General features: G+C 44.3%; 1 protein-coding gene across 5 annotated transcripts in view; it reads right to left on the bottom strand.

The window, feature by feature from the left end:
• relch (RAB11 binding and LisH domain, coiled-coil and HEAT repeat containing) overlaps positions 1–20,626 on the bottom strand; it is a 40,260-nt gene extending 19,634 nt beyond the window's left edge. For 2 of the 5 annotated variants that reach the window (XM_080019825.1, XM_080019826.1), the window contains exons 1-14: positions 20,126–20,626; positions 15,205–15,294; positions 11,675–11,746; positions 11,436–11,491; positions 9,306–9,419; positions 8,781–8,975; positions 8,427–8,521; positions 7,821–7,932; positions 7,578–7,741; positions 6,573–6,648; positions 6,101–6,196; positions 5,011–5,034; positions 693–805; positions 263–353 (exon numbers count right to left, since the gene is read on the bottom strand). In XM_080019825.1, the coding sequence (XP_079875951.1) occupies positions 263–353; positions 693–805; positions 5,011–5,034; positions 6,101–6,196; positions 6,573–6,648; positions 7,578–7,741; positions 7,821–7,932; positions 8,427–8,521; positions 8,781–8,975; positions 9,306–9,419; positions 11,436–11,491; positions 11,675–11,746; positions 15,205–15,294; positions 20,126–20,621 (1,794 nt within the window). In that variant the 5' untranslated portion in view covers positions 20,622–20,626. Of the gene's footprint in view, positions 1–262; positions 354–692; positions 806–5,010; positions 5,035–6,100; positions 6,197–6,572; positions 6,649–7,577; positions 7,742–7,820; positions 7,933–8,426; positions 8,522–8,780; positions 8,976–9,305; positions 9,420–11,435; positions 11,492–11,674; positions 11,747–15,204; positions 15,295–20,125 lie in introns of those variants that run through there. The other 3 variants (XM_080019827.1, XM_080019828.1, XM_080019829.1) reach the window with 2 other exon arrangements.
• Positions 20,627–20,837: the final 211 nt, after the last annotated feature.

The raw sequence follows: 20,837 nt of genomic DNA, 5'->3' as shown, positions 1-20,837 counted from the left end.
AAACATTTAACAAATAAACTTCGTTCATCCGTAAGCTGTGATTTGGCCTGACCAAGATGTTGACACTGAAATAAACCGCACGTTGCTCCACGTCAGCAGCGGCTAAATGCATTTACCCGATTCACCAACAGTGCAACCAGTAGCAAACAACTATATGCAAATAGCGAAATATAAGACAAATATATATTATAAATAAAAGCCTGTATTATGAATATAAAGGCTAAACTCGGTTTGATTCAATCCTAATCCAGTTTTACCCTACCTGTTCCCAGCACTGGGGGAGGAGCTCGGCCTCAACCCGGGTGGGACCCACGTGCCTCGCAAACGCCACACAACCCGTCAAGATCATCTGCCTGGAGGGGAACACACACACACACACACACACACACACACACACACACACACACACACACACACACACACACACACACACACACACACACACACACACACACACACACACACACACACACACACACTGTACTGAGATGCAGTACATCTGAATTTTGATACATTTCCCTTTCGTTTAATTGTTCAGCTCAACACAACTTAAAACACACAAACTTACGTTTAAACACACACACACACACACACACACACACACACACACACACACACACACACACACACACACACACACACACACACACACACACACACACACACACACACACACACACACACACACACACCTCTGCTCATCGTCTGGTCTCTTGATGAGATTGAAGAGGATGTGGAGGAGCTGGTCTCTCTCCTTGGCCTCTGGATGAAGACAGGCCGTGCACAGGATGAGAGGAATTAACTCCTGGATGGGGTGGGCAGTTGGCATAGGGAGAGGGAGAGAGAGAAAGAGGGAGAGAGAGAGAGAGAGAGAGAGAGAGAGAGAGAACAACACACATAATCATCTGTATTTAGAGTGTCATAACACAAGGTAGGTGAGGGGGCGATGGGCAAAGCTGGGAGTTTATAGAGGAAAGCTAAAGGGCTATTGAAAAAAAATAAAAATAAAATAACCCCAATATCACAGTCGTCAGAAAACAGGGAAGAAGAAGAAAGTACTCTCTGGACACAACTCCATCTTGTCTGAACTTGTGGGTTGCATATGTGCATATAGGCTCTCACAGTCAAACCACAATAAAGACAAACTCTCACGCCCTGGACTCAAACTTTAGTTCCCTCTTCTGATAAAAACACAACTCAAGAGTTCAGGGAGAGTTTGCGGAAACCTTGCAGGCGGACGAGAGAGAGATACGGGGCTCCACGGCCAAACTGCGGTCAGCACCGCATTCCCTGCCTCAAACACCCAAATTAGAGAGAGAGAGGAGAGAGAGAGAGAGCGAGAGAGAGGGAGACACAGAGAAATATCTTATTTTCTTCCATTTTTCCAGGAAGATAGCGGATCTTCCTGCCAAGTGTTGGCAAAGGAGGCCAAACCCCAACTTTGGAGCCTTTACCCACGATCCCCTCCGTGGGTAAAGGAAATGGCTGTGATGACTCACTGCCTTTAACCCTGGATAAACCCTCCCCCCGTCTGAAGCCTCTGCCATGTTGGCCATCGGCTTGGAAATAAACGACAGTGTTTTGATCCTGAGAGCAGCCATTTATAAAATGCTCCGATGAATGGCTCAATGTGGGAAAGGTCGGTCCACACATCAAAATGTGTCAATATTAACCAAATCAAGGGCAGAAAAAAAAGTTTAAATTAGACTTTGCCTGACCTACCTACCTCCACATTCAATGACACATCTGTTTTGGACCTCTGAAAGAAACCACACATGGCGGCGGAAAGTTCTTGCAGTTTCAGCGGTAACCCGTTGAATTAAAAAAAAAAAAAAAAAAAAAAAAAAGCGAAATAATAAAAATAAAAATGAAGGCATAACTGCAATGCACACATCTGAAGCTAGTACCCGCGCTGACCCCGGTTGCTATTCTCGGGCAGATTCCTCCGTTTTGGAGGACTCCAGGAGGCTCGCCCCAGATGAAACAGCTTGACGGCCCAGGGTAAACATTGTGGGCAGCTGGCGTGGCCGCTACGACGCCACGCCAGCAGACAAGGAGTCGAAGAACAGCCCTCCTGAGCCTTCTTAATACTTCCGAGCAATTTTCAGCGGGACAGCCTTCTTCAGAGCATTATGCCCCCCCCCCCCATCGGGACGGTTCTGTAATTTTGTATTCACACTCTACATGGGAATTCCTTCCATCAAAGCGCTCTCTCGTCATCCCCGAGTGGAGAGGACTCCGCTTTGTCAGCATCCGTAATCTCAATGTGAGATTTTTTTTTTTTCATTCTTTGCATTGATTTGAATCTAAGGATCCACGCTCTCAGCCTATTTGTAACCAGGGATCAACTATAACGTTTGAAGGTTACCTACGCCCAAGCACAGCCTGTCTTGATTGATCGCAAATTAAAAAGAGTCGGTAATAAAAAAAAAAAGTCCACAATTGGAAATCATGAATTTCTTTATGGTTCACTTGCTTGGTTCCCTTTAACATAACACGGCATAAGTGGAGTACCTGTATGGTTCCGCAAAATCCTAACCGCAGTGGATTTTAAAGTCCTTAAATTAGTATTGTCCATCATTTTTCTGTCACTAATATTTTAGTTGTTTGATTTTTTTGTTTGTTTTTAATGAAGGGTGGCTGGTGCTCACACTACAAATAGAGATGTAAAATTTGTCTGGCACAGAAATTGGCAAAATATCCGAGTTACTCGTTGCCAACGTAAACAAAATAGTGCAATTGACGGCCAGCATTACGTTGCTCATTCTGAAACTACTTAGAATATTACAACGGTCTAACTCTACATACCGAACCCATCCGTCCCTTGAAACCTCTACAGAAAACACACCTTAAAGTGGAGTTTGAAAGCCTATTTGGCGTGTAGGGGCTCTCTTCTGCAGTCTTCTCCAATTTAAAAGGTGTTCTATCTTGCACTCCTTTCCTCCAGCGGTTCGCTTTGTTCACGGTGTTTTGTCCTTTTCGAGTGAAACGCCAGCGCTGGAACGTGTATCTGACGGCAGATCTCGTCACTGAGGAGGGGACACACCGAGCCACTGCGCATGTTCCAAACTCCCATTCACCAGACCATATGTCGTCCTCGCGGTTGGAGCTAGACCGGACACAACTCTGTTCTTCTCACCGAATCGGACCTGCTTTTCCTTTTTGTGTACCAATTAACTTATGGGGTACTTTTTTATTTTAATTTTTTTCATAAATCTGGTGTCTTTGAAGCCTCAATGGGAGAAAGTAAGGGAACTGATCTGCTTGCCCTGTAAGCAGATCAACAACCCAGGGCTCGATGAACGGACGAACAGACTGACTCTCATTTGTTTGTGATTTGTCCGTTGGCTGTTTGTTTGTGTTTCAACTTGAACTACAGATTTTTTGTCTTGATAAAAAAAAAAAAAGAAGTTGATAATCGTCTTTGTCTGGCGACTGGAACGTTAAACATATAGGTTTGGCTATGTGGCGAGAGGGAAGTGGATCGTTACTGGATGTATTTGCTCTCTGTGTATATAACTGCACGCACGTGCAGTTATATACACAGAGAGCAAATACATCCAGTAACGATGTATTTGCACACACACACACACACACACACACACACACACACACACACACACACACACACACACACACACACACACACACACACACACACACACACACACACACACACACACACCCCCCCCCCACCCTTGCTGGAGGCTCACTAAGATAAATATTCAGTGGCAGGTGGCCAAAGTGTGCAATAAAGTACCTTACATGCTATGGAATAATGTGATCGTATCCGTTTTCTCGATGCAATTATCCCTCTGTATATTTAATTATCCCACTCCTGCACTCTGATTATTGATGACTAAACTTTTGTACATTAACATTATGGTCACAAATGCTTTTCTAACTGATCTCAAATCAATGTACGACTAAAACTTACCCTCACTAATGACAAAGGCAAATTTAAGCAGGTGGAAAAGAGACTCCCCAAAAAATGGACTGCAGCCTGTGCGAGAGAGCCCCGTTGAGCGATTTATGATCTCTGATAGCTCGGCCAGGAGGCAGGGCCGAGTTTCACGTTTTCAAGTCAAACGCCTTTGTCAAACTTTCAGTCACATTCTTCAAACTCAAGGTGTGTTTCCAAGCTTGTGGGAGGGTTGCCGAACACCAGATGCAAGATGGGAGTGCAATCCTCAGAGCGCGTGTGTGCGTGCGAGCAATTTGCACGGCTGTTGAATGCCACGGACAAGGCACAAAGTCCATGGAACCCAGGCGGAACGTCAACATCTCAGCGCTTCCATTTTGGCTTTTTTCCCCATTTTCTTTTTAATCTTACAACCTCAGTTTGTTTTTCCCTTGATTTTGGAGGGAGGCCAAGTTCTTCATAACCGTCAGCACTCATTAAAAAAAATACATAACCATGGTGATATGCAAAGCAGGCTGGCTACAGGCCAATCCAACCAGATTTATCTTATCACTCTATCTACTGTGGATGCCGAGTTTTTAAATACAGACTTATACTGTACACACACCGATGAGCCCATATCTTACCGCAGGTGTGTCTGACTTGAAGACAAGAAGCTCTTAGCTCACTCACTCACTCACTCAACTTGACATTAAAATAATGGACGAGTAAAGAAGTTGTGGTCAAAATTGTTGGGAGAAAAAAAAATTAAAATTAAAATTAACATAATTGAGTAAATTAGGGATCGCAAATGAGACATCTGGGACGCAAGACAATTAATGGAGTTGTAGGATCTAAGACTTAAAAATGACCCACTCTACAGGTTAAAACCTCCAGTCCATAGCACTCGACAGGCCATTTTTTCTGCTACTTCATAAAAGTATACCCTTTTTCAATAAAAGCAATGTCTTCAAGCAGAACTTTTGCAATCGAATAAGAGTTTAAATGACAGTGGTTGTAACCAACAGGAGTAGGGCTGGTGTTACTTAACATTTATATTTTTTTGGGGGATGGGGGAATCATGCAGATGAGAGCATGAAGTGACTCACCTGGCATAGGTGCGCAACCATTCTCTAGGAGAGAGGCATGCATGAGAGCGAGAAAAATGAGTGAGAAGAACAGAGAAGAAAAGTAAATAAACAGGGAAAACCAATGAGGGCAGGAGGAGAAGGAAAAAAAGTTGGTGGAAAAAAAAAAACAGGAGAGGAGAAGGAGAGATGAGTTTGGTGGAAACAAAACAGCCTGTGATAATTCATACAGATACCATAGATACACATGGCTCATACAGGGTGGTGCGGTCTTTACTGGAGATATTGTTGATGGAACGAGGTCAGGTATTCACACACGATGCAATCTTAAGAGATAAAATCCAACCATTTATTTGAAGCGCAGGATGCTTTGTTAAGTTGTGAAGTGAAATGAATGACCGACTCTGAACTGCATCCTAAAAACTGGGTAACCCGCCAAATCTGGTTAGCTGTGTTTTATTATTCAAAATGATTAAGCAACAGTCACTACACTACAACTCTTTTGTGTTATGTGATGTAAAGTGTCTGTGAGTACCCTGAAAAGCTCAAATAACATGTATTATAATTATTAATATTATTTTTATTATAATGAATGGTTCAACCTGATGGGACACATTTTGGGTTGCCAGAAAAAAAATGCTTGTGACACTTGCACTTTAATGACAAGTTCTACAACTAAAATAGTCCATATAATGAAAATCCTGATTCCTACAGGAGGTAACGAAAATACAGTTTTCAGTGGAGGGGACCTTTAAATTTTTGCCATCAGTCAGTGTACCGGTTGTTGGGCGTAGACACGGGAAAATATGCCAAACAGGGCATGATTGACATTAAGGTAGTAAATAAAACGATGTATATCAATAAGTAATAAAATAAATACATAATATAATAGAAATATGCTGTGCTGATATAGATAGTCTGGCCATCTAGAAGATGAAAAGGTTGGACTCTTGTGTTTTGTATTATTATTTATTTGTCTCCCACTATGCCCCACTGCTCCATGTGTATCTCCAGGACAAAACGACAAAGAAGCCTGTGGCGATGACACAGTGGTCTCCAGGTGAGGCGTGAGTGGGGGGTGGGGGGGGAGGAGAGCGGGAGGGGGCGTTACCTCTCGCTTGGCCAGAAGGACGTTGGGGACGATGTGAGGGAGACAGCGACCCAACATCAGCATAACACTCTCCTCACTGTCAGCGATACGAGACACCTGGACAGAGAGAGAGAGAGAGAGAGAGAGAGAGAGAGAGAGAGAGAGAGAGAGAGAGAGAGAGAGAGATTTAAAAACATGGAGGCGATTCTGATAAGTCATATCCATGGAAAACACACACCTTCATGCATTTTAGCAGTAAGTTGGTGCACATGTACTATTTCTACAAAGCTACCTAAAAAAACTTTTATTTTGTATATGTTTTAATGTATGCGTGTCTGATCGTGTTCGTGCATTTTTGTGCGGAAAAACACTGTGTGTGTGTGTGTATTCGTGCGTGTGTGTGTGTGTTTGTGCACGTGTGTGTGTGTGTGTTCATGCACGTGTGTGTGTGTGTGTGTTCGTGCACGTGTGTGTGTGGGGGCGCGCCCGCTACCTCAGCTCCGAGGCGGCTGTCGGAGGACATTCTGCAGAAGGACAGCAGGGCCTGCTGGAAGGCCGGGGAGAGCTTCCTGCCAGCGCCCCATAAAACAACAAGCGGAGCAAAAATAATGAGACACCACATGGCCATTCCCACAGCTGGAACCCTGCTGCACGGCAGCGGGGCCTGTTCTGGAGCCCAACCAGCTCATTGCCGTTCGATTCGGACCACAGAACCTTACAGTGGCACTGCCAACAGTACAAGCTTGGCTGACTTGTGGTACTACTGCAGTTAATTGTGATCATGCCAATGAGGACGTACAACTGTTACACTTTGTAAAATATGTACCTTATTCCACAATGCTACACAAGTTGTTTTGTGGATGGTGCAGATCAGAAATGATGGCGGAAGGTTTACAGACCAGGGGATGCGGTAAACAGCGCTTAATTCTATATTTATATAATTTATATCCATATTTCAACAATTAAGGATGTAATAAAGATGCCCTTTCAAACTCAATAGGTTGGTCGTATGGTCTCTGTTTCGTTTATCAAAACCCATGTGTCCAGCCTGTGCATCTTCCTCCAAAACCAGCGGTGAAAGTGAAAGTCTCCGAAACTGAATATACTTAAGTGAGGAAAAAATAAACTTAAGTACAGTAACAAAGTACTTGTACTTCGCTACTTTCCACCACGGCCCAAAACAGGTAAGTACTACTTCAGTAACTGCAACTATAGGATGGATATTAGAACGAATAGCCACTGCCATCTAGTGGTGAAATATAGCTTCAACACTGCAGGGTCAGTATGACTGGGTACAAGTTTGACAATATTTTGCATCTAGCATTACCAATACTGTGTATATTTATAGTATAGTAGTACTTATTAATGTATCAAATCAAATAGAGTCAAATATCAAACCAAGCCAACCAATTTCAAAGTCCCTCATAAGAAAAACTTTGACAATAATTAGCAGTTTGAGAGAAGCTGGGAAAAGCCGGCGTGTGCATTCCCCACTCACCTGTTGGGCTGGTCGAACTGGACAGGGGGCCGGCTCTTTATCTTGCCGTGGGACTGGGTTTGGGTTTTGGGGTGCGGAGAGTTCTGGGTACCTGCAGGGTCAGAGTCGTTCTCAGGCTTTGTAGCGCCCCGGACGTCCAGGTACTGGCCGTTATCCAACGGGGGCTGTGGGCGGGTGGGAGCGGGCCGAGTTAGCTGAGTCGAGGTAACGGTCCAGACACTTTCTAGAAGGTCTGGCACCTACCATGGAGAGCGGGTCAGTGGAGGCCGCGTTGGTGCAGGAGGGGCTTGATGAGGCCAGGTCCAGCGTCTCTGGGGGTGGGGACGACACGGTTCTCTTCAAGGTCTGAATTTCACTATAATCAGGGGAGAAGGGACAGATGGAGAGCGGTCACACTCCATGGTCATATGCATTGACACTTCAGTAGCCAGAGATACAAATGGCCAGCATGGAGAAAAAACACCACGTGTATTCAAATGGAGGGCAGCGACACTGACTTATGCAACGCAGCAGATGTGCCCTCACTTGCCGGAGACCGGCATCAATGGAGTTTGGCTTCCAGATGGACGGAAAACCGCCCTGAATTCAACCCCTGCACCAGGGCAATGTTTCCTCCCTTAATTTCATCCAGTGGTTTGACTGGGGCAAACGTTTAAACGTTCAGTTACCGCATCTGTTCTTATTTTGGCTGCAGCACAGGTCCCGGCGCTAAAAATATCTTTATTTGGATGCGTTGTCACAGCAAAAAACAAACAAAAAAACCCAAAAAACTTTCAATTCAAGCACTCGTGCATGGAAACATCAGGCCTGCTGCTTTTTGACATAGTGTCCCTTATCATCCTTCCCCACCTCTGCAGCTTCCTGATCTGCTCGGCCAGGTTCTCCTTCTCGCTGTTGAGGAGACCGATCTGGTACTCCAGTTCTTGAACCACCTCTGTCTGTTGCTACAGGAAAGGAAAGAAGAGAGAGGAGTCAAACAACTGGTCGGACTTGCCAGGCCGAGACTGAAGTACCAGAGGCATTCTTGGAGACCTTTTTTTATTCACAGGGTTTAAAAACAACACCCCAGCTTTAAAGTGCGGTGACGATTCCGAGACCTCTTTAACAACGACATGGAACATGGATGTTCCTGGTTCCCGTTAAGGTAATAAATGCAAATGAATACAAAAACACAAAAACCACAGCTGGTCAACGACACCCCACCTGCAGCGAGAGGTCGGGTTTCTTGGCCGGCTCTTGGGCGGCGTAGCTTCCCGGGAGGTCTCCCAGCTCCACGGCCACGGCGACATCCACGGTGTCCCGGGGCGGCGGTGGGGCAGTGCCGCAGTTCCTGTACAGCTGCAGCAGGTCAGGGGGCTTGGGGATGTTGAGCCCCACGTCATCCCACAGCTCAAAGTCCTGGTCGGCGAAGGAAACAGGAAATGCACAATGACATTTAACGAGGAAGGGGGGAAAAACCAGAGGAGATGCATTAGTAGAACATACTAAACGTCATGTTGGCTCGTACACGGATCCTAGACCCATTTCCATATTATTAGAATTGTTGGAAAAAACTCAAAAAGCTGTCGGCCTGCACGAGAGTTCATGTAAAACGCTCCATTATTCATTAATGGTAAATAGGATATGTATTATGAATTATGCATTATAAATATCACAGAAAAGGTCACATGTAGGTCATGAAAGGAAGGAGAAAAAAAAAAAACACCCCCCAAAAAAACAAAGCTTTACCTGGTCATCGTTTTCGTCAGAGAAGGTGATGGAGGAGAGTTTGTATCCGTTCTTTAACAAATATTCATTGACAAGGAAGTTTAAGGCTCTTTTCTCCAGCGGGCGGATAGGTTCCTGAAAGGGCGACAGGAGGGGTTTTTAAGAACATAGGAAAAGTTCATTGATTCCCGTTGAAAATCTATTTCGTATACAACACCATTGTTATTGTGGGAAGTGTGTCATGATAGTATCATGTTGTGGGTAATGTATCGCAATAGCATCGTATCATGGGCAATTATTGTGATATTATTGTGCATGGGAAATGCAGCGTAAGATTATCGCGATAGTATCACACCCTGGGCAATGTACTGTGATATCATCTTGTCATGGGAAATGTATAGCGATAGTATCCTGTCACGGATAATGTATTGTGATATCGTGTCATAAGCAATGTGTTGTGCTAACATCGCATCATGGGTCATGTATCCTGATAGCATGGCATCATGGGTCATAAACCGCGTTCCAAATTATTATGCAAATGATATTTTTCTCTGATTTTCCTAAATAGTCGATGCAAATGACAGTCAGTATAAGTTTCAAGTCATCAACCGTTAGGGTATAATTCCAATGTTATTGAACAAACCTCCCAATGATAACAGTATTTTTTTTTTTTAATAAAAAACTCAAAATGCACTGTTCCAAATTATTATGCACAACAGAGTTTCAAAACATTATATAGGTTGTGAAGAGCTGGAAATGGTCATTTGTTGAATTTGCAGCATTAGGAGGTCATACTGACTGAAATCAGAAGCTATTTCAATCAAAAACATCAACAGGAATAGACAGAATAGACTAGACTAGACTCCCAGAGCTGCTGTTTTGATGCAAACTGCCTCCCACCCTCATCGATCTTTTGCTTGAGGATGCTCCGAAGGTTCTCAATAGAGTTGAGGTCAGGGGAGGATGGGGGCCACACCATGAGTTTCTCTCCTTTTATGCCCATAGCAGCCAAGGACACAGAGGTATTCTTTGCAGCATGAGATGGTGCATTGTCTTGCATGAAGATGATTTTGCTACGGAAGGCACGGTTCTTCTTTTTGTACCATGGAAGAAAGTGGTCAGTTAGAAACTCTATATACTTTGCCGAGGTCATTTTCACACCTTCAGGGACCCTAAAGGGGCCTACCAGCTCTCTCCCCATGATTCCATTCCAAAACATGACTCCACCACCTCCTTGCTGACGCCGCAGCCTTGTTGGGACATGGTGGCCATGCACCAACCATCCACTACTCCATCCATCTGGACCATCCAGGGCTGCACGGCACTCATCAGTAAACAAGACTGTTTGAAAATGAGTCCTCATGTATTTGTGGGCCCACTGCAACCATTTCTGCTTGTGAGCATTGGTTAGGGGGGGCCCAATAGTAGCTTTATGCACAACTGCAAGCCTCTGGAGGATCCTACACCTTGAGGTTCGTGGGACTCCAGAGGCACCAGCAGCTTCAAATACCTGTTTGCTGCTTTGTAACGGCATTTTAGCAGCTGCTCTCTGAATCCAATGAATTTGTCTGGCAGAAACCTTCCTCCGTGCCTTTATCTGCACAAACCCGTCTGTGCTCTGAATCTTCCCCAAATCTCTTCACAGTACGATGATCACGCTTATATTTTTGTGAAATATCTAATGTTTTCATACCTTGTCCAAGGCATTGCACTATTTGACGCTTTTCGGCAGCAGAGAGATCCTTTTTCTTTCCATATTGCTTGAAAGCTGTGGCTGCTTAATAATGTGGAACATCCTTTTTCAATTGTTTTCCTTTAATTGGGCTCACCTGGCAAACCAATTATCCCAGGTGTCTGAGATTGATTTCAGTCCAAAGAGCCCTGAGACACAATACCATCCATGAGTTTAATTGAAACAACAAAAAATGTAATGTTTATGACACTTAAATGCAATTTGCATAATAATTTGGAATGCGGTGTATATCGTGGTAGCATGGCATCATGGGTCATGTATCCTGATAGTGTTGCATCATGTATTGTAATATTACCGTGTCATGGGAAATGTATTGTGATAGCATTGCATCGTGAGTCACCTGGTGATTCCTACTCCTAGTTAATGAACTGCATTACATTTAAATATGAAATACCTACCTGAATCTCGGGACCTAACTTGAAATTTTTCCTTTCTTGCGAGTGCACTTCGCTCTCTAAAACAAAGAGGGAAAAAAAGAGAGCGGATTTAGGGACGGGTTTTTGAAAGCCCCGATCAATCTCTGACGAGAGGACTTTTTTTTTTTGTGTCGAGACAAACAAACAAACAAACCAACAAGGAGGAGGAAAACTTAACCGAAGCCGGTTGAGATTGAGAAGAAGTTTAAAGTACGCCACACCTGCTGCCTGAGTCAAGTTGGCGCGCAGTGCCTGAATGGTCTCCTTTGCTTTCCGTAGCTCAAACTCCAGCACTGGACAGGAAGTCAGACACACACACACACACACACAGGAAGTGCATCCAACCGATGTCATAACCAAACAAAAATAAAAATAGATGCCAATAAATCACACAAACACTGTAGGAGTCTAAACACTAATAAAAATTAAAAAAAAGCAACAAAAAATTAAATTTAAAAAAAAGAGAGGCGGCATGCAAACCATGGCTCTAAGAAACACATGCAGCAGAGGATCATGGGATAGCCAGCTGTCTGATCGTAATGCATCAGGATGCATATTAAAAAAGCAGAGTTGCTGCCCTCATTTCCACTTAAAAGTAAAAGCACTGGCGTTGCTGAAGTGTTTAAACGGAAAAGGAAGATATCAATGCGTACATGTATTCAAAGGAGATGAGGGAAGTAAATCAGAAAATCAGTATGAGCGTTGGTCTTCTAGGAGCTGTCTGACAGTGGATTAAGTTTGTTTTCAGGTTTAAAAAAAAATAATAAAATAAAAATAAAAAACTTGACAATGAAAAACAACATGCTGTAATTACTTGGATCCAAGCCACTCACGGAAATTAAGTCACATGGTTTGGGCCAATTAGTCATAAAAGATTGGATTTAAAAGCCAATTCAGCTTCAAATTATATAATACACACAGTGACTGTGTTTAAAACCGTACACCCTTTTCTGATTAAATTGGTAATTTAACTACTAGAATTTTTTCCGAGACTCACAGGCTTATTATTGGAAAACACTTTTATATTTGAATTGCACATAATCTAACACTATTTAACAAAATAAACTACTCCATGTGTAACCACTTAAGACACATTAGGAAAAAAGCAATTATAAGAAACAAACATGGGAAATATCAAAAGCAATGGAGCACAAAAAATGTGTTGCATAGATATGCACTGAAGATCTGCCTTCAGAACTGATAGATTCCAGTTAGGTCTCAAGATCATTTTTATATACCAGTTTAGTGAACTGACGCCTGAAGTAATTATTGTGTATCAGTAAATTCGACCAAATTCAAATTTCCCATTTTTTTTTACCAAAGGAAACGTCATCGATGCTTTTTCTGACGACTTTTCACCGTCTCCGACTCCTTTTTTCGGGCAGATCAAGAGTGCACACGATGCAAAGCGCGACAAAATGGAAAAAAACAAGGATAACAATTTGAAAAAAATAAATAAATAAAAGGAAGGGAATACTTAAAGGAAAGAAAGAAAAAATAAATTGAAAAAAACAAATTTTAAAAAGGAAAGCCAGCTAGTCTGGATGGAGTGGTGGACTTGTCCAGTAATTCTCACTGGGGTTTGATCAACGTCAGAAGAAAGGCAGGAAACCCAGAGTCAGACAGCTGGGGGCAGACATTTTGGAATAAGGGGACAGATTCGGAAGACGGGATCGAGGGAGGGAGGTAGGGATGGAGGGGAAGGTGTCTCTCCGACGGGGTGAGGGGAAATAATAAATTGAAGGGATGCAGAAACGCTCCCTGGTGGGGAAATGTAGAGGAGCCTCCACATCTCTGCTGCATGGTCTCTCCTGGTTTCTCTCTTTTGCATCAACCTGCACCTACTATATTACCAACTCACAAACACTCCATAAGTAATTTAAACACATACACTTTCACCCCCCCCCCCCCCCACCATTCGGGTTGATGACAAACTTGTTCGTCTAGTCTTAAAATGGGTTTAAGTTTTGAACGTGTGTATTTTTATGAACGGAATTAATAGCTTTACACATTAATTGATATTAGGATATGTGGTACTATTCATTTTCGGTCTCACAAAATGAAACACAAATTCAATTGGAATTATTCTTTAGACACCGCCCTCCCCCTTCTTTGAAACTAAATTTTAAATTCTTCGTACATTTATTCTTGGGGAAACCTTCTTTGAAACTAAATATTAAATTCTTCGTACATTTATTCTTGAGGAAATAGCCTCAAAGCAACAATTTGGTTTACATGAAGCATGCGGAGAACAGTGATTTTGTCCGTGCCCCAGGTGAACTAGATTTATGAACGCCAATTGTTTTCTGAAACTAGATGCGCTGGTTGATTTGCACAGGAAAGAACCCTTGTCAATACGATAAAAGACACGCAGCCTCAGGGCTTGTGTAAATATCCGCAGGTTATTAGCCAAGCGGTCCAATTAGAGTAAACAACGCCTGGTGAGTGTGCACGTCCGCGGCTCCGCACAATCTAAGACCATGAACAACCTTCAGGGTCCAAGCAAGGTCCAAATTCTAGTTGCACCCTCGCCTACAGTTCGGGCCTCAAGGTCTCTGTGACTTAGTTACAGGGCAATGGTATTCAAGCCCAGTCAATATCAATTAACGATTAGGGGGATAAAAATGGCAAGGAAAAAAAAAAAATAATAATAAATTTTTTTTTTTTTTTTTTTTACAGTGATTTATTTATTTATTTTTATCAATCGATTAAAAAAAAAAAAAAAAAAAAACCAGCAACGATCCTGCTCCTACTCTTCAACTACCTTCCCTCTTGTGCCATATTTCGAGAGTCTTAACGTCTCATCGTCTTAAAGACGACTGCTCTGTGCTGGATGAGGTTCCGTCAGCGCCATCAGAAAGATCCCTGGCTGTGAACTGAATGCTAATAACTCGGCGAGCATGAGTGCGAGCGTCTGTGGTGTGTCACGACTAAGCCAGAGATGTGGGTGGGTGGGTGTGTGTGTGTGCGTGTGTGTGTGTGTGTGTGTGTGTGTGTGTGTGTGTGTGTGTGTGTGGGCGTGAACTTCGGCCGTACAGATACAGACCTGCACTGAAAACAACAAAACAGAGACAAGGCGGGGCAGGTGGAAGGAACAACTCTGTTGCGTTTGGGAAAAACATCTACAGGGCGTCAGCACAGCCAGCTGAACTTATGCAATCATCTTCATTTGAATTAAATACTACAACAGTCACAAATTAATTGCAATGTTTTATTTCTGTATTTGGCCGGATTTTGTCGCTGAAACCCTTCTCTAATGTACGTCTGATGGCATACTGAAAAGAAGGGAGCAATTCTAAAATATGTATAAATAAATTAAAAAATGATCGAATCCTGAGATCCCGTCCCAATTTCCTGGCCCTAAATGTTGGCTGCCATGGTTGGGTAGTAACATTTTTTAAATGTTATAGCTTTCTGATTAAACGGATATTAAGTGATGTGATAGGGCTGACCGGCATGGGGACTTCAAACCTGGGACAGCGTGGAGCCCCTCCCTCGCCGCCAACAGTGGGGCGGCCATCACACACACGGGGCGACAAGAGAAATGACGTCTGAGAACGCGATAGCGCCTGTCATCCGTAATGTGACATCACCATCAGGGATGCTTTTTGATGCGGTGTCTCTGTAATTACTTCTCCATCTCTCCTACCCCCACCGCCCGAGTGCTTCATTCTCTCCTCGTTAAACGATCCTCCGGCTTTCCTCGATTCGGGGGGCGGAGCCGGGGACGACGGTTCGTCGTGGGTCTTACCTGCCACCCGCTCGTCCGACTCGCGGTTCCCGTCGTCCGAGTAGCGGGCGAAGTCCAGGGAGTCCAAGGTGCTGATGCTGCCCGCCCGGTCTGAAAGGAGTCATGGGAAGTGGGGAGACAGAATTGGGACGACACGACACGGCAGAGAGTCAGACGGTAATCAGCTCCTGGTAGATCAAACCAATTTCCTGTACATCTAGGTAGTGTAGTTTGACCGGTCCAAACTTTGGCCACACACTGAAAAACAAGGCATCCAGGTTGATCGGGCTGACGCATCGGCATACTGCGGCTCCTATTTCCCCGAGCTGGGTGACATCGGCAGCTGAGCTAATGGCGTTATCGTTCTGCCCCCGGCCCTGCCCACTTTAAAACAAACGAGATCGGACAATTGGTCCTTCAATAAAGATACAGGAAAAGGTCAGAGCAACTGAGGCGTACCGCTGAGTTGACTTACAGGTGGGGGGGGCACAAGAAGAGGGTGTGTGTGTGTGTGTGTGTGTGTGTGAGACCAATGCTACAGGCTCTAAGGGAATACAAATCATTAGCTGCTGACCTAGCGTGTTGACTTTGTCAGTGTTAAATGATATTGTCAATGTTAATTGTATTCCTCCCGTTGCTTTTCTGGGTAGAGGGTTTCCTCTGCATCACACAGTTCAAAGTGGCACTCCGTGAGCTTATTTGGTTTGAAAATCCCCCATTAGATTTTTATCAAATATTTATTTAGCTGACATATTTTTTTTTTGTGGAAAGGAAAAAAACATTGAATGTATTTGCTGTTATGCATGTGCTCCTCTATATGTCGCTTCCATTGTTTGGCGGCGGGGTCTGCCGCCTTTCCTGGCTTGAATGCAAGGACCAGGCACGAAGTGAAAGGAAGCGGCTGTGAATATGCCAAAGCAGTGTAGCTAGTTGTCGTCAGTAAACTGTCCTCATGGAGGAAATTCACTAAAACTAACAGCACCCTGACATGAAAACATTTCTGGGACCAAGCAAAAAAATTAAAAAATTAAAAAATAAATAAAAATCTATCGATTAGAAGAAGACATCTTTTGAAAAAAGAAAGGGGCCACCATAGAGTGAAGACAAGTGTAAACGTTGTAGTTTTTCAACAGGATTGTGGGATTGGTAGTGAAATCCACCCAATGCAGACAATCAGGTGGAATTTTCCACTTTAATGGCGACACACCTTATTACAGTCGAATTACACATGGTTAAGACCTTTATCATAAATTGTTGTGTATTCAATACATGACTGAACAAACTTGTTTGTGCATTTCTCTATATACACATGTAGAATCACCTCCTCGAAGCCATCATACTGACCACACGTTTTTATTCCACATTTACCGATTTCATGTCAGGACATACCTGCTCCTAAAGGCCACGATGTGGTACACCACACAAGTGAGACTGTGTGCTTGTCGGATATGGAGTGCGTGTTCACGGGAGAGTTAGGTCAAGAACAAATATGTAATCACGGAGATTAAACAAAACAGGTATTTTTCTCCGGCCGACCTTTAGATTTCGTGCCCCTGGCTCGTATTGTCTGCAGCCAGACGGGTCTGACATTTCAGACTGTCAGCTCTTTAATGGACTCCTACTGAGCAGGACACACACACACACACACACACACACACACACACACACACACACACACACACACACACACACACACACACACACACACACACACACACACACACACACACACACACACACACACACTTTAAGAAGAAGAGGCATGGGAGAGTGTGTATATGACAATTATCCCTTTTAAAAAAATAAACTTAAGTGGATGGTCATTTTCAGCAGGTAGCCAAGAACGTTATCACTGAACAGGAGGGGTTTTGGACAGAATTCCTCTCGTATTTCGGATGCCTTGGCAAAGCTAGTAGCAATTTGCACTTGAAGCCACTTAGATGGAATGAATCCGTAAATCATCGATTCCATTCTACAAAAGGCACTGCAGAGTGCAAAATTCCTGAAAGAATAAACCTTAAAATAAGATGTAAGTGGCTTGTTTTGGGGTATTCAGTATTGGACAGTATAAACAGTAAAAAGAGGGTAAAGGAAAATCATACAATGTGTGTAGGATGTACTGTATGTCAAGGCAAGCAGAATTCACACACCTACTCTTTAAATTCAACAAATAGTGCCTCTTCAAAACACACACACAATCCAGCGGCCACAGATGCACAAATAGCATGTACACAGATACTGTGGCATCCAGAGAGCACTGGTCCAAAACTACATGGAGCCGGGCCAGAGACCTGACAACGTCATTAATCAGCTTCTCACACAGCAGTTCTGGGTCCCTGCAGCCCCCAAAAAGCTGTCTGGTTGTCTAGCAGATACGCTGCAGGCGGGAAGGAGAGGGAAAAAACTGTTCTACTTTGGTGGAGGCTGCAAACAAGAGAATAAATATAAAAATCATGTGGCCAATTTAACAAATAAATTACATTTTTAATGGCTTAATGAAGACTGACACATTCAGCCTAAGGCCACTAGAGCTGACATATCATAACATTTCAACTTATAAATAATTGCCAGATATAAATAAATGCAATTGTATGCCACTATCAAAAGTACTGTATTAGCTACACTATAATATAACACGTACACTTATAATATAACAATACAGCATCTATTGAAATTGAACATTTGGACATAAAAAATCAGGTAGACAGTTAATTTGCCTCAACCCAACTGGTACAAATGCACCTAATTCACATTCCATTTATTGCAAGATTTCTTGCATTGGTTTGAAATTCCCTTTTAACAATTTGATGGAATCTAACAATTTTACAAAAAGTATTGGACAGCTCAAATAATTGCGAAGCTTAGGCTTGTGGCGTCTTCTCAACATTAGAGTAGAAATATGTTTGTTGCCAAATGGCAGGGGTTTGATTTCATGATGATACTTCCAGAACGATAAACAGAGTGCTGCCCAGTTCGAGGGCTGGGCCAAAGCGATCAAAGATGAACATCCCAATATTTTCGACCGATACCTCAACATTGATTATCTGACGATATCTGGTGATTTACACGCATGAAATATCTCAGAAACAGTCATTAGTAAAGTAGATATTGAAAACCAAACCGGAGGCATTAGATCTAGGCCTATGGAGTTCGGAAAAATTTAATTACTTCACTGAACTGCAGTCCTGAAGACAATATTTAACTACATCACGATAAATATCTTAAAAATCGATAAATCGCCCCGCCCTACGCATGTTCTACTTTGGTTCTAATGAAATGGACAATACATGGAGATTGTGATTATTACCGCATACATTGTCTGGTTTGCCACTAAGTGCGATCTTAAGTCACCATCATGTTTATCTATTGGGACTAAGTGACTAACACAGTGGCCCTGTGTGCAGGTCACATGCACTAAAAGGGACAGGGGTGGGAGGGACAGGGAGAGAGTGCTATTCATGGTCTGAGCAGCTCAGCCTGCAAATTAGCAGTGTGGTGAGAGAAGAGCTGCCATGTCATGTGTCAGATGCTGCTGCTACGATACAGATGCACGGTATTTACACAGTCATGTGGACACATCCTCGCCGATATTGAAATGATGTAGTCAGGGCCTTGGCTGGCTATGGCTCAGATGATTGGTATCCATTAACCCTAACAGCATGCTTAGAGTGAGTGGATGGAGTGGGGAAATCCGCTGTGTTAAGTGTCATGGTCTATTCTCAATGATATTGAGAATCCATGTAGTATATTGTCTGTCTTATGGTAGTAGGAATATGGATCTTGTTATTCTAACAGCAGGAAAAGACCATTCCAATGGCTTACATGGCTGCCAGGCTACCTAATCTCTACATGATGAGTTTCCTTTGGAAAGGATGGAGGCGGGACTACTAGGTTCGGGCCAACCCCCTGCCAGAGATCTCAGTCTAGACTGCAACTTAATTCAGTGTAAAGAAAGGAGGTTCAACCTGACAAGGAAATGGAGGGGAATTGATCTTTCGTCTGTGGCCTGCCATCTGACATCCAGGCCTGGTGCCAAGCCCCACCCGCCAGGGTACAGAACAATGACTCCTGAGACCCCTCCCACCACCTAGCACCTGCACCAATGGAAATTATGTTACAGAAGAAAAATAAATTCCATATCCTGGTTTGTCCTGGCGTATCTGGTGGTCAACATGCATGTTCTCATGTTCTGTCTCACAAAACATCGAATTTACCAAACAATTTATTTCAGGTAGAAATAAACAGGACAAATGTGCTGCTTCCCATCAGATCAATGACCATCTTCATAAAGACTACACGATCCAATGCGATTCCACCGCTTCTCTGCCAGCAGTGTCTTATCAAAACATCCTATTTGCTCTTCAGCACTTGAGATCAAACGCAGTACTCTTGCTGAGGCAGGTTTGATCTGTCACCTTGGTAACCATTTGCATGATGTGCATGGACACTAAATTATGCTCTCTCGCTTGCTGTTCCCTCTTCCACCATGACAGTTTGGACTTGCCATTTTCCAGTGTGGACTATGGGACTAGTACGGACGAGACGTATAACCGGTGTGGACTATGGGACCAGTGAGGGATTTAGAGAACACGCCCCTCCCTTTGGACCACCTCCATGGCCGTTCCCCCTCCAGTATGATGCACCTGTTAAGCTTCAAATGTTGTTGATAACTAAAAGCATCAATATGCATGGGCAATGCGATGATCTCCCCTTGCGTTGGATAGATGATCGTGCTAATTGTAGTCCATCGATGCATGGGTTCGCGCTGTGTTTTAGGAATCAATCACCAAGCCGCAGATTGCACCGTAGCTGCGGCCCTAGAACCCGGTGATCAGGTGCCGCACGCTGGGGACATCCTGATGCATTAGTCTCAAAATCAATTATTTCTAACGATCGTTGCCCCGCTGTGGTACTGTCATCGAACTCGTCCCTGGTTACTTACTCAGCGGTCCTCCGGGTCCCAGCGCCTGGTCCTTAGAGGCGGGCGGCGTACCGCTCTGCCGCTCGAAGTTCCCCGGGTTGGAGAAGTAGTCCCTCAGCCTGGGCAGCTCCCTGCCGGCCTCCAGCAGCTCCGTGTGGAGCTCCAGGGCCGTGAGCACGTACTGGTCCCGTAAGAGCTGAGCGGCGATGACGTCCACCGACACCCGGGGCTCTGCGGTGACCGCCGCGGCCGACACCGACATCGACATCGCAACGCCGTCCGCGCCGGGGCCGGGGCCGGGGCTGGTTCGGCTGCTGGACAGCGGCAGCAGCAGCGCCGGAGGCTCGGCGTCCGCGGACGGCGGGGAGGAGAGCGGGTGGGCCGGCCCTCGCGGTGGCGGCCCCGGCGCCCCTTCGCCGGGGCTCCTCTCGGTGCCAACGGTCTCGTTCGCCCGCCGCTCAGCCTCTTCCTCCTCGGAGTCGCTGAGGTTGAACGGGTTGACGCTGCCCGCCGCCATGTTTGCGGTATCAGGATTTTTTTTAGCTAGGCTAATAAACGGGAGCCGTCTTCTGGTGACGAGAGGCTCGCGAACGACTCGTTCGCACTGAACGGAGGTTTTAAAGGACTCGGGAGTCAGGAGTCTCTCGAGCGAGCGAACGAACGCATCTTCGACTCACAAACTGAAACAACTCCTGAATACAAAATTATTATTATAGAAGTCCAAGACGAGAAA

This window comes from Zeus faber (genome assembly GCF_960531495.2).
Source record: "Zeus faber genome assembly, chromosome: 19".
In the NCBI taxonomy this organism is placed as follows: domain Eukaryota; kingdom Metazoa; phylum Chordata; class Actinopteri; order Zeiformes; family Zeidae; genus Zeus; species Zeus faber.
This window is presented reverse-complemented; position numbering and strand designations above follow the sequence as displayed.